Below are 13,930 nucleotides of genomic sequence, written 5' to 3' on the forward strand. Positions count from 1 at the left end.
GGGTAACTCTATTTTTCAGAATTTTACCTGCTCAGGCAGCACTTGGAGGATGAGAATCACAGTGAGCAGGATCCATAGCGCTCAGCGCAAGGAGCGCCAAAAGCTGAGCACAACCCCTGGGATGCAATGTGTGGCAAATGGGCTGCAGCTCACCCCTAAACCTTGGTCTTTTTGCTTACCTTACCCTTAGATCCTTAGTGGTGGGTTTTTTTAACACACTAACCTTGGGGTTTGCTTCTGCCTTTCCAGAGGAAGCCATCAAGTTTCACAGCGGGCCTCCAAAGAACGCCTACATGGAGCAGAGCTTCCAGGGCCTGAACCCCGTGCTGAACATCCCCGTCAGCGCCGCCCGCGCCGAGCAGGCCAAGCGCAACGCGGGGCTCGTGGGCGCCCGCCTGGACGCCTGGGTGGACTCTCTGGTCAGCAGCGTCTGGTCGGCCGTGGACATCTGCAGCGTGGGTGCCACGGCCTGCCCCGTCCTGCAGGGCTGTGCCCAGACAGCCTGGAGCTCCCTGAGCCCCGACCCCAAGTCCGAGCTGGGCCCCGTCAAACCCGACGGCCGCCTGAGGTAGCGTCCGGCACGCTCTGCCCCGGCATAGGTTTTTAAAAGGGAATTGAACCTTGCTTCTCTGTGAATCTCACACCAGGTTTCAAAAACCTAAGGGAAAGTTACATTTGTTTTTTGTTACTTATTGCAATAGAATTCATTTAAAAAAAGAAAACAAAACAAAAAGTTGTGAAGTTCTGACAAGGCCTTTGGCACTGCCCTCTCCATCAGCTCTGTTGGGAGCGGCTTGCCTCATCCCACAACCTGTGCTGTCCCATGGGGACCCGGCCATTCCAGGTGCCACTGCACCCACCATCCCGTGGGCATGGAAACAGTAGCACCAAGCCATGGAGAGGGCCGTGAAGGAGCAGCTGCTAAAGGGGTTTTTTTTAAAATAAATTTGTCCGTACCTTTGCTGTTTCATAGGCTTTCATTGTTTTGCTTCAATGAATAAATCACCGTAAAATTCTCTTCTGCTTTCACTTCCTGAGGAGGTTGGTTCCTGCAGGCTGGAGCCTGTATGGCCGTGTTACCTCAGAGAATGTGAAGTAATTCTGGTACAGCCTCACTCTGGTTTTTAATAACACGAAGTAATTCTGGACACAGCTGATGTCTGTTACCCTAGTTATAGAAAACAAGCAAAAGCAGACACTTTCAGATTACTTTCAGAGGTTTTTTCAGACTAATTTCATGATAAACTCTAAATGAAACTAGTGTTTTGCTATAGTAATCTTGTATGTCTCATGCAGTTGGGTTCAGGGTCAGTGTACTAAGAGTATTTATTAAAGAACAAAGAAGTTTTTTGAATTTCGGCCCTTTCAAATCTGCAGGTATTTCTGGAAGCCACCAGTACCTGAGTATTTTCACAGGCTGCCAGTAGAGCAGGTGTATATGTGTAGGCTGGGGTGGTTGTGATGTGTCTGCTCACACTTTTTGCTCATGAGCTGAGCTGAGTTTTTTCTCAGGCAGTGGAGTTGTAAACCAGTAAAACAGTAAAACTGGGACCTAAATCTGCAACGACAGGTTTCTTCCCTAATTTGAGTAGTGGCTAGTAGGTCAACACTAATTCCCTTCCTTGGTCTCAGATCTCCATCTCTTCCTAATGAAGGATCCTTCCAGGCTTTGCCAGGGCATCTGGAAGGCTGTGCAGGATGTGGGTCGCTGCCCAAAGCCAGGGGAAGGAGAACAGTGCCATGTTTCTCTGTGCTTTTACTTTATTCTGTCAACAATCTACCCTTGCCTGCCTTCAGAATTCCTAGCAGGCTGCATCCTGTTTTATATAAGCATGTTTTGCATTGTTTCAACCTGCATTTTCTACAGTAGGGAAAAACTAATTTACATTCCAAGAACTTCTTAAAATGCAGGTTTTATATACAAATTCATCTCCGACTAATATATTTTATGTTAGCAAAATCATTCGTTGTTGTTGCTATGTTAATCTCTAGTCAGCAACAGAACCAAAAAAGACCATTAAAAGCCAATGGGTTAATTAGGAAAGAAGTCCTGTTGCTGTAATAAAGGAACGTATCTGTTCACTCTTCTGTGTGCATGGATAACTTTCCACTGAGAGTTAAATGTCCACATCAGGAGGGAGACAGACCCTTAGATCATTCCATAATCATGTTTCACAGGAAGGTTGAATTCTCTTTTAAACAACACTTGCAGTAGGACTGTAACACACAGATCCCCGTGGCTTGTAGTATCTCTGTCGTATTGGTTTAAAGCTACTTCGGTTTGCTTTGGACTTGAAATTGTGGTGTCAGCTGTGCTGGCATTAAGGCAGAGCATTGAAATGTTTATCTGGCACAAAAATGGATGCATAGAAGGAACAATTTAGGTATTTATTATTTATGTTTAGTCAATGACTAATTAGTAGGTGCTGCTTTTGCAGCTTGAAGATTATGTTATTTTACTAACTGAAGCTGCCTTTATTAAGAAAAGGCCTTCCTCCCCTCACACCTCCCTTTCTTTTTTTGTCTTGATTTTGTCAGTCGCGAGCGGTAGCTTTAGGAAAGTTTGTAGCAGTGAGAGCTGATTGGAATATTCCAGTCAAGATAACGTTCCAGCTTTTCAACCAGCTCTAGAGGCAAGCGTGTGTGAAACCAGGGTTGCCAACAGGTTTATGTAATAGATCCACAGTGTTATTACTTTCTCAGTAGGGGTTTTTAACAGTGCTTGTTTTTAATGTAACATTCCTTTGTGAAGTTCATCTTTTCTGGGGACCTCCAATCCTCACTGTGAAATCCGGGGCTTTAGTCACACTGATGCAATTGTGACTGCACGGTCCAAGCCCTGCAGATTAAATGAAGGTCATATTTAGGGCACACAGTAAAATTTATTAACAAGCCCAGGCAGTGCTTGTTCTCAGTAAGACTCCTGAGGTAGTCACAAAACCTTCAGTCTGTCTTGCACATAAGCACATGTGTAGGGGTGCACCCACGCACATGCATGCAGATAACTTAGTTTTTAAATTTGATAGTTATTTTTATTCTTAAGCAGGAATGTTTTAAAGTGCTTTTTTGGTAAGTTTGCATTAACTAAACTAAGCAGAAGGTGACAACAGTCTCATCTTCTGCAGATAGGAAAAAACCTGCCACTTACATCATTTAAAATATAAGGTGCAAATTATTTTGTTTTAGTACAAAAAAGGGAAAGAAAACAGATGGTTGCTGATATATCCATTTGCATTACATGCTAGGTTTAAAATATCTCAAAGAAAATTTATATGAGATTATTTTCTGAAAGGCAAGAAGCATTTAAACAGTGACGTTTTGTAGCAAGCTGGCAATCCCAGTGCTGCTGTTAAAATATAGGATGCCGAGCTGAAGGGGTTCATCCTTTCTTAGGCAGAACTTCCAGAGGGCTGGTCCTGAGTGAGGACTTCAGAGTAAAGTCCGGCATAAATAAAAGTTGTGACAGTTTGCTAGGGGTAAATGCTGTCTGTATGAAGTCATCAAAGGATAAGCTGCCTTGTTTGGAACATCTTCTGGGGGTAATGTCAAGTTTTAGACCTAAACAGCCACCTCTGCAATAGCTGTTATCATGCAGACATGGATCCAAAACATATGTATGAGACTCTGTGTCTGAGTTACAAAGTCCAGTAGTTGTGAATAAAAAACATGTAAAGCCAGAACTGGCTCCGAGGTGATGCTGCTAAGCCCAGCTTAGTCCTGCTTAGTGGCTTCTCTGGTTTGAAGTGGCAGCACTAGGAGCCTGTGATAAGCATTGTCAATGGTCAGAAGAGAATAACTTCACAGATCTTAACATTTGGTGAAAAGGAGAGTTCAGAGCAGGGACCCACAGTTGGTACAAGACACAAGAGTTATGCATCTTCATCTGAATGTGCAGGTGTTCTTTTCCAGTCACACTGGCCAGTCCTTGCTGAACAGGATCCAGCTGAAAGCCTGGTTTGATCAAAATTCCTTTCAATGGGAGGGGTTTATGTTTCCATATGCACACAATTATCCTCTGTGTGCAATGCTTTGCTTGTTTAAATTCCCTGCCCCTTCTGCATGACAGCCATGTAACACTCCTGTGATCAATCTGTACTGCATAGAACGGGAATGTGGCAAAATGCAGAACATCTACATACATGATTTAATGAATTATGTCCAAAGTCAGTCTCAGCATTATGCAAACCTGTTTATATGGTAATGTTAAACCCCAAGGCTAAACGAAATAGCTCAAATGACAGTTTATTTTCAGATTTGTCCAATCTTTCTTTGATGACATTTGGACATTGAGTAGTAATATTTGCATTTTCATTTTCCGATATTCGGCGGGGGGGAGGTTAGAATTGAAATTATGTCTTCATTTTTTTGAGCTCTTGGCAAGCAGAGAATTTTAACAATTCCTTTGTGATAGCAAGTGTTATACAAGAAAGTCCCCCTGTATCTCTGTTGTTAAGTCTTCATTATTGCTAAGCCTAGAGATACAGGAATGTGCATTCGTGTGTTACAAATTGACTTTCCTGGGTACTGGCTTCAGTGCACAATGCCTGTACAGTTGTTTAATGGTGTATTAACAGTGATCCTGCAGCACCTTCAAAAGTACCAACTAATGTGCATTCACTTTCCCTCCATCTCCTGCAGCACTAATTGCCATCCTAACGAAGCCTCCACCACTCTTAGCCACGATTATAGTGAGCACAGTAGTGAAGTCAGTGAATGGGAACGGGGATAGTGTAAACCTGACCAAAGGGAGAGAGAAAGGGTAAAGAAGATGCTGAAACTTTGCAAGAGTTTGACACAATTGTGTTGCAGCAGACCTTAGAACAAACTGGCTCCTTCTTTGCAGCAACCTCTCAGATTGCCCTGAGATCTCAGCTTTGACTTCCCAGATAAACAAGATCCAGATGTTTCTTGTGGCCCAGCAATGAGGACCAGCTTTCTGTTGATTTCTCTAGCTCTCTTTCATCACAGCTGTCAGAGAATTGCCAGCTTGCCGCTGGCTAGCACGCCCTCCTTGTTGTCTTCCCAGCTCCCAAAGCTTCAGGACTTGGCCAAATGAAACCTTGGCCAACTCCAGCACTTTCCATAGAGCAGGAAGTTTTATAGTTGAGTGAGCTAAATCCCCTAGGCTTCTTCAGAAACCCAGCTGCAGATGAGGAAAGTTTGCTTTTCAGAGCAGCCTTCAGTCAGTTCAGTACTTGCACACAGGAAGGAGTTGGGGAAAGCCAGCAGTTATCTTGTCCTGATTTTCAGGCATGGGAATCTGATATATATAAGAGGAGGCTTAGTTACTTGATATTTCAGTCACAGAATGAGACAGATCTAGTGGGACATGGTGAGTAACCTTTCTCACTGGCCTTTGCTTCAGTCCAGTTGTGAAAAGATACCAATCCATGGATGTCTTTATTTCTACCATTCAAGACCTCCAGTGTAGTTGTAAGGATTAGTAGGACTCAAGTCCATATTAAATGACTATTGAAAACGTCATGTACAAAAGCCTTTCCAAACCAAACCCTCAGGCTTCTGCCAAGGCAGCTCGAGGGATGATGCCAACAGAGAGGGTAGGGAGTGGTGCAGTGTAAAGAGAGAAAAGCACTGCCCTTCCAGAGGCCCAGGAGGAGATCCTGAGAGCAGGAATACCTACTGCTGAGCCCTGAGGGCAGCTGCTGCTGCAGCCAGGCACAGAGGAGCCAAAGAAATGTGAATTAGGATTAAGAACAGCAAGGAAGAGTTTGCAGGACAGCAGATTTTCCTGCAGAATCTTCAAAGGCAAGTAAACACTCTGATTTGTAATTCCCTTCAAAGGTGTAGCATAGAAGAGACTGACCTTCAAAACCTTCAACACCATCATCACAGTAAGGGAAAGAATAGTCAAGCTGAGAACATTTAAGATTGAGGCTACCAGGCCTTGCAGCCTGTTACCCAGGAGCACGGCAACTTCAGGGTGTCTCAGTTACGTGTGGCGTTGGGACCAGTTACCCTCATGATGTGACACTGCAGGTACCATGTTGATTCCGTTCCTTCTTACTAACAGTAGTGCGTTGATCACTCTGCTCTTTGCTTCTGCCTTGGTTACCTTCTTTTGCTCATGGGTGCTACCACAGCTGCTACCTCACTGTGTCTGCAAACACGTTTACCTGAGAACAACAAAAATGGTACCAGAAATCTCCTTGAACTGAATGTACAATCTATGCAAATTCTCTTTCTACTTTGTTAAAACCTAGAAGTATTACTTGTAACCTTGCCAAATAAACAGCAAGATACTGTACAGGTGCCTCTGATACCAGAGTGACAATTCTAGGCGCGGTTCATGGCGCTGCATTTGTATATTGTAATGACTTGGCTTGTCTTTGGTTCTGTTGTAATTAACACCCTGGACTGAGACAATAGCACTCCTGCTAGGGGAGCACCTTCAGTTTGCTGGGAATATTCCAGAGGAGGATGTCTATGGCATTTCATTTTATTTTCCTGCTTAGATCCAAAAAAAGGCACAGGCCTGCTGGCCAAAACTAGGGTGTTGTTTCAGCTTTTCTGTGGATGAATCCTATCAGCTTTGGATCGCTTGGTGTCTGTTCCCATTGTGGCATCCAGTGTGTTGCCCCTTAAAGAAAGCCTTACTTCCATCCTTTCTAAATGTGGCCTTAAACTGTGTTATGAACTTTGGTGTTGTCTGTGTCTTGCTCACTTTCTCTGTTTGTTGTGGAGTGAATAAAAGGCACCTTGAGATTTCTATTACAGCTCAGTTGTGTTGCTGTCAGCTTACACTTCACAAATACAATAGAAATTGCTTACAAATGCAGTCTTTAAGGAAAGAAAATGACCTTCCCTTCAGGCAAAAGGAAGTCTCAGACATTCATATAAACCTTAGGAAATTATGAGCTCTGCGTCTTGCAAGTCACTGTAGATAAGGAACTTGGTTTAATTGCATACAAAGTACAAACTTACTAACTTTTCATTTATCTTCAGACTACAACAGGACAGACTGCTCTCAGTTGCACAAGACAAACTGTAGAGTAGTTTCACTCATTTTTAACATGGCGTAGTAGCATTCCTCTCAGATTTGTACTGGGAGCTGGGAGAAGAAATATCCTCTGAATGGTATGGTCTTAAAAACTGAAGAACGTCACGACACAGGGCCAGATTTTGGGTGTTGATTGGGAATCTAACAGTACATTTAGATCATGGTTGTTTTGTCTAAATCATAAATGCATTTCTGAAAATCTGGCTTTTGGAACTTCATTCAAAGGTTGTCAAAGTCAGCAGAAACCAATGACTTCTGCTAGGGCTTGTATATGTTGGGTTTCTTTGATACTTTCCTCCATGAGAGCTGTCGTGTTTCAGTGAGTAGCACCAATATTCCCGGCAGGCTGCAGTGCTTTTAGGAATCCCAAATCCTGTCCTATGTTGGTATTCAGATGTGGATACAACCCAAGGGCAACTGAAAAGGGTTTACATATAAAACAAGATTTGTGAAACTAAAATAATTAAGTCAATGTAATGGAATCATTTTTCTGACTTTGTCCTTTTGGTTCAGTTTTGGTTTGATTGGATTTTTCTATTGCCTAACATAGTCCATAATAAGTTATTCCTATTCTGTCATTTTCAAAGACTGGTGGTAATATAGTTTTAAGAAATAACTATTTTGTTATAGATCATAATATGCATAAAAGTGTACAGAAATATTTTGTAATCTATTGAATAAGAAAAAAGAAAACCGTGTATATACAGGAAAGTTAAAAAAAAAAATTGGAAATTCAAATGGAAGACACTGAAAGATGTAGATATTTTGCTATTTATTTAAAGGAGTATTTTATGAGATATTGAAATGTCTTAAATTGATCGGTAATCAAAGTTCAAAGTCAGAATGCTTTTCTTGTAGTAGAATGTGATTTTCAGCAATTATTGCACTACCCGTTTTTGCACCCTTTTGTCTTTCATTTAGCAGAAACAATGTGCCTTAGCTGTATTCTTTGTCAATGGGAGTTTGGTTGTTTGTCCGACAAAGCAAATTTTTTTGCAGAAAAAGAAATGGATGTATGAAATACTGTATTATACCAAAAACACTGCAGTGTATATAATGCTTTCTGTCATACGGTGTTTTCAGATGCAGAGTTTTAAAATTAAAAAAAAAAAAAAAAAAAGGCTGTCTTTAGGAGCATGTGCACTTTTTATTATTTTCAGCCCCACCAATGTGTGTCTTATTTGGAATATCTTTTCTGCTTGGTGAATTTTAGGGGGAAAAATGGGCCTGAGCACTTTCAGCCTGTGATCCCAGTGCTGCTGCCTGGTCGGTCATTTCTCAGCCATAGCTATTATGGGGGAAGCATTCATGGGTGCCTTCTGGGAATCTGTCATGGATCAGAGCTTGCTCACAGGCAGTGCTGCAGCCTCCCTTGGGTGCTGCCCACAGTGCAGGGGTGGAAAGTGGATGAACTTTGCAGGGCTCCCACCACTGCAGGCACAGTGGGACCCAGAGAAATGTCCAAGTTCTTGTTTTCAAGCCCACATGTCTGCTTTTGGGCCAGAGCCTCCCTGCCTTTTCCAGTGATGACAAGGAATGGTAGGCAAAGGGTCAGAAGGGATCAACACGGAGCTCAACTGAAGTCTGTTTTCTGAAGGCCATTAACCATGAGGGGTGCTGGAGCATTTTCTTCTCTGCATCCCCAAAGGGTGCATCAGCCAAAGAGAAGGAACTCTGTCATGGGCTTACAGATGTCAGGCTGGGTGCTGAAATACAAATTAATGCAAGGGCTGGCTGGTTCCAAGAGCAGCAAATTATGTGTCCTTTGCCTTAAGTGCAAGGATGAGCTCAGAAAGACACATTTCTTCCATAGTTCCCTGCTGGGTTATGGACCCAAACCAGCCATTGCCTAATGTTCACCCAGTGTGAGCACTCACATTTATTTCCATACCCTGGTCTCCACACAGAGCACTGATTTCTTAGAGTTGCTTCCATAGATGTGATGGGGGAAAAGTTAAATTCTCCTAAAAGTAGATGATTTTTATCTATCTTTAGCACCATCCTCATGATGTATTGCAGGTTTGTCTCCCTGCGCAGCATTTTGATGTGGGATGCTTGAAACAAAACTCCTTGATGACCTTCCAGAAGTCTTTGACAGCACCAGGAGCTGCATGACTTTTCACGCACCCCCAAGCCATGCTGCAGGTTCTCTTGGCAGCCAGAACTGCGTTTGATCTTGTGTTTTCTTTTCACCTGCTGTTCAGGAATTCCACTTTTTTGGCACTTAGATGCAATGAGGTCTGTTTAAACAGAGGAGGGAACACAGTGCTAATATTTTAGTCTTGGCACAAAGAAAAGATTTTCTGTGGAGGGGAAAAAGGGGAAAAAAAAATCCTGCTTTCAAATTTGAAGCCTGGTTTTATTTATAGCTGGCATAAGAAGTATGCTGCTTTTGTGCTGGCTTATTCCTAATCCAGCTGCTAATATTCATGGCATATTAAAACAAAAACCCCTCAACCTTTGTTTTAATTATCTCCAAATACGTCATTGGCCACTACTTTGAAGAAAAAGGAGGGGTGAAATCAGACTTCCAGGTGCTCAAGTGTTTTGTTTGCTTTGTAGACTTCAGTGAGAATCTGCTCTGTATGGCACAGGAATCCCAGTTCACCGTGGAGAGAGTGGTCTGAGACAGTGGCACACTGGCAGGAAAGGCTCTGCCTCTCTCTCTGCTGGAAACATCATCACCACATCCCTGCATCTGCCCTGCCTAAGGTGTCTTATTGTAATTATTATTTATAGTCTAGAACATTAATTCCCACAATGACACAACACCTATGGTGGAGCAGTTTGCCGATAGCTGTACAATAAACCAAGTGCAGCAGGAACGAGGTATTTAACTGTCTTGACAATGGGGATTTTGAAATTTGTCATTTCCTCATCTATTGCTGAAGAATCTGTAACCTATTTTCAAAACATCTGAAGCTGTTAGTAATCTGAGGCTTCACGAATGCAGACAGCTGTAAATCTTTGCTGATGAATGATTAAAGAACAGGAGATGCATGAGGTTGTACTAAAGTTAAAACCAGACACGGATGGCAATTTTTCATTCTTCCAGGAAAGGTGATCGTGGCTCTTCTGGTGCCAAATCAGCCCTTTGGAGTGGGTTGCTCCCTGCCCCAAGTGCAGGGCTCTAGCTAGGGCACAGCCAAGGCACTAACTGTGAATCCCACCTGGATGGGGAAGGGCTGGACCTGGAGCCAGGGGACTCCAGGGGGACAAGACTCAGACACTGCATGTCCTGGAGTAAATTGCCGAGCAACAGTTTGTTCTGGCCAGCTCTCAAGCAAAGCAGAGTCATGCCAGGATCCTAAATTCATGGGCCCGGAGTCTCAGGTTAATTTATTAATAGCATAAACATGATCCAAAAGTATTCTGCATTTTGCGGATTGAAGCTGCGAGCTGCACCCTCTTCTGGAAGAGACCAGATTGGATTTCCAGCTAAAGCGTGATGTCAATGTGCACATTCACAGTGCCCCGTCCTGGGGAAGCGCTTGGATCCACGGCATTGGTGAATCTGGAAGCAGAGCTTTCTGCTCCAGCAGCCTGACAGCAGATGCTGTGGCCCCTGCTGGGTCTCTGTCAGGCTGCTTGAATGGAAGCGAGAAGACGTTCGAAAAGCGGCAGGATTATGACACGGTTTGGGTGCCCAGACTTGAAGGTTTAAAACAGACATTTGTGCCTAATCAGCCTAAGAGAGTTATAAGATGTAAAGCGCTTTTTCCTTCTCGCCCTGAAACATCCATCATGATGCTCTGTGCTGGTTTTCAGGCTGCCAGTGGTCTCTCCTCTGAATTAATGCCTCCAGCAGAGCAGAGAGTGCAGCTCTGCAGAGCCCTCAGCCCCTGGCCCAGCTGGGCTGACACAATCCCTGCACGTGTCCAATCCTTCAATATGAGTATAATACTTTGATATGAATGTACTCCAGATAAATATATATATATGCATATCTGTGTGTATATACACAGTACCCTGCACCACATGAGCTGTTCTAGACTCTATTTGTATTTCCACTGCCCGTAAATTATCCCAAATCTGGCAGCATAGCTGCAATGGAGCAACCTCTTCCCAAGGTGTTTAGTTGTGCACAATGTACAGCCTTCAAGAAGGAGCAGTATTTCACTTGTATAAATGAGTTAAAATAATGTGCTCTTCTTAGTCTGCTTCTGTAATTGTTTTTTGGGGTTTTTTTTTTCCCTAACTAGGACTTGCATAATAATAAAGGAGATTTGACTAGAAACATAAAGTTCATTTTAATGTGATCTCATTTATGAAAGTCTATCACTGGATACACATGGAAGGAAATGAAAGTATTCTTATAACAGATTAATAGCCGAGATCAAATATTTCACTTTCTAATAGAGTCTGCCTATATGTGCTTTAAATTCTTTGCTAAATTTAAATTTGAAAGGGCTTTTCTGGTGCCTTGAAAGCAAGCCACCGCCTGCCACATCATCCCAGATTTTCCATTACTGCTCACTGATGGTTTGCATTCATTAGCAGAGGACGTCTCCAGCCCTGGCCTTCAGAGGAAGAAATTACTTTTTGCCTCAAGTCAAAAAGAAGTGCTGTGAGCTACTTTTCCGGCAGCCTGGCCACAGCAGGAGCAGCCAAGCCATGGGGGAGGCAGGTGTCCCCGTGGAGGGACAGTGCAGGGACCGCTGTGGCCCATCACGGAGTGGGGGGACAGCTGTGACTTGCTCACTGCAGAGACCTTACACCCCCAGGCTATTGATGCAATGTCCAAAAGCATTTAAAATCATGCATTTCTTTCCAGAATTCCCTGTTCAGGAGCTTTTTTGTGGGATTTAGTCCTTCTCTCCATAGATCCAGTAAGTCCCTGACCCGAGGTCCACTGGATCAACACCTCACATTCCCCAGGTCTCTCTCTGGGGAGCCAGCACTCAGCTGCTTTCTGACTCCAAGATGCAACACAGCCCCTTTCTTCCACATGGATAGGTAAGTGCTGAATAAATTTGGGCATTCCTTTAATTAATTAACATCAGTTGCATTGGTATCAATATAATAATGCATTAAAAATTGGCACAAGCTGTATAGTTCTTATTTAGAGTGCATCAGCACGAGTGTGAAACCAGCATGACAGTGACTGTAATGCTCTGAATCCACTCAGTGAAATTACATGATTTGTACCAGCTCGTTCTTAATCCAGCCTCAAAAAGCAAAAATTCTCTCTTTTTTTGTTTTTCTCCCACACTTGACTGGCCTTGAAGATTTCATAAAACAAACCAAGAAATACCAACAGGAGACTAACACAGCAGCAACACTCAGGGTTTATTTTTAGCCCAACTCTCTGCCTGGTGCATCTCAGCTCATGCCCAATGTTGTGTTACACAGAACTAAAGGAATTTGAAAGTGGCATTGCCAGAAGTGAACCCAGAATCCCCCCAAGCCCCCCTTTTTCATCTTAATTAAAGGCAGATGTAGAGACTGTGCTGGGAAAGGGGCATCAGGACACGCTCTCTTCACCCCACAGAGGAGATTTAGGGCGGGGAGAAGCCTTAAACCACCTGTGTTTGCAGTGCTGCCTGCCTCATCCTGCTCTCTGGGCACGGAAAATGGGAAGTGATGGTCGGCTGAGCAAACTTAACAACGTATTTACCCTAAAACCAGGGGCAACAGCAGAGCTGAGCCAAGCACTGGTCCCGCTGCTGGGAGCTTTGCAGCCCGCCTGCCCTTCCCAAATTACCTCTGTGCTGTCAAGACACTTGGCTTCTCTGCATCCCTGGGCTGATTAATTGAAAAAAAAACAAAAAAAAACAAAAAAAAAACCAAAAAACCTGGGCAAGATGAGAAATAGTGATGCAGTGATCTGAGTCTGCATCCGCACTTCAATGCTGGTGTGTGAGCGTCCCTGCACGCCTGGGAAATGCATTTTATGAACTCAGTGTTAATGGTTTTTGGTTTTGGGCTGCAGAGCAGGGCTGGCACTGCCCATGGGAACCCGCAGATCCCTTTGCTGGGCTCCAAGTGCCTCCAGTCGTGGTGCCCAGAGAGCCCAGGGACTGCCACGTGTGAGGCGATGACCGCATTTGAAACTGCAAATTAGTCATGGCAAATAAATAACTTCAGAACAAGAGCTGGCTGAGAACTGCGGTTCACATTACAGCAATATTTTGAAGTCTTGAGAATTTCCTTTTCTCAGCTCCAGTCTGGACAAAAAGTGTCATTAACCCCAAATACTGCTGCTCACACACAGGCAGGCTGGGTTTCTTTATTTGCCTAATGATTTGGCTGGATTTCTGACCACCTTTAACTTCCTTTTCTCCCTCTAATTATTTTATTATTTTAGATGGATTGAGCCGAACGAAGAGCAAAATCGTTAACTATTTAAAAGACATTGAAATAACTCTAACTGTTGTGAAAAGAAGAGCTGAGTCTGGCCCCTTTCCATGTCCATATTTCATTACAGTATAGTTTGTGTCTTTTGACAAGTTCATCAATGTTTTTTAGTGTGGCTCCACAGAAAGCCAAGCATTATCTAGTAGCTCCCTTGGAAAACCACCAATTGCTGCCAAAAGCCCCCTGGGCAGCCCAGAAAGCCTGGCAGGGTGACAGCAGCCCGGAGCAAGTGGGATCCTGCCTTGCCCCACTGTGTCTGGGTGGGATGAACAAGAGTCCTGGAGCAGCCTGACGCTGTCACAGCCAGGGGAAAGACGGGCAGGGTTCATTCCCCCTGTGAGGGAGGTGGGCACACGGCCCCTGGGAAGGAGAGTGGAAGATCTGGAGCACTTGTTTCAGCTCAGCCCTGCAATTTGGTGCCAAGGGAGCCCAGGAAGGGATGGCCATGGCAGCCCTCAGCCCAGGTGCTTACCCTGCAGCCAGCGGTGAGGATGCTGCACACCCCAAACGTGTGCTGGGTGTGATAAGGGGATTTCTGCTGCCATCCAAAGCAGC

The 13,930-nt window shown here is 44.0% G+C and overlaps 1 protein-coding gene across 3 annotated transcripts in view; it reads left to right on the plus strand.

Annotated features, from left to right (window-relative positions):
• Positions 1-8,123, plus strand: part of XYLT1 (xylosyltransferase 1) — a 178,736-nt gene extending 170,613 nt beyond the window's left edge. For all 3 annotated transcript variants that reach the window (XM_040079050.2, XM_040079051.2, XM_040079052.2), the window contains one exon: positions 250-8,123. In XM_040079050.2, the coding sequence (XP_039934984.1) occupies positions 250-572 (323 nt within the window). In that variant the 3' untranslated portion in view covers positions 573-8,123. The remainder of the gene's footprint in view (positions 1-249) is intronic.
• The last annotated feature ends 5,807 nt before the right edge of the window (positions 8,124-13,930 follow it).

This window comes from Hirundo rustica, chromosome 15, assembly GCF_015227805.2.
Source record: "Hirundo rustica isolate bHirRus1 chromosome 15, bHirRus1.pri.v3, whole genome shotgun sequence".
Classification (NCBI taxonomy): Eukaryota; Metazoa; Chordata; class Aves; order Passeriformes; family Hirundinidae; genus Hirundo; species Hirundo rustica.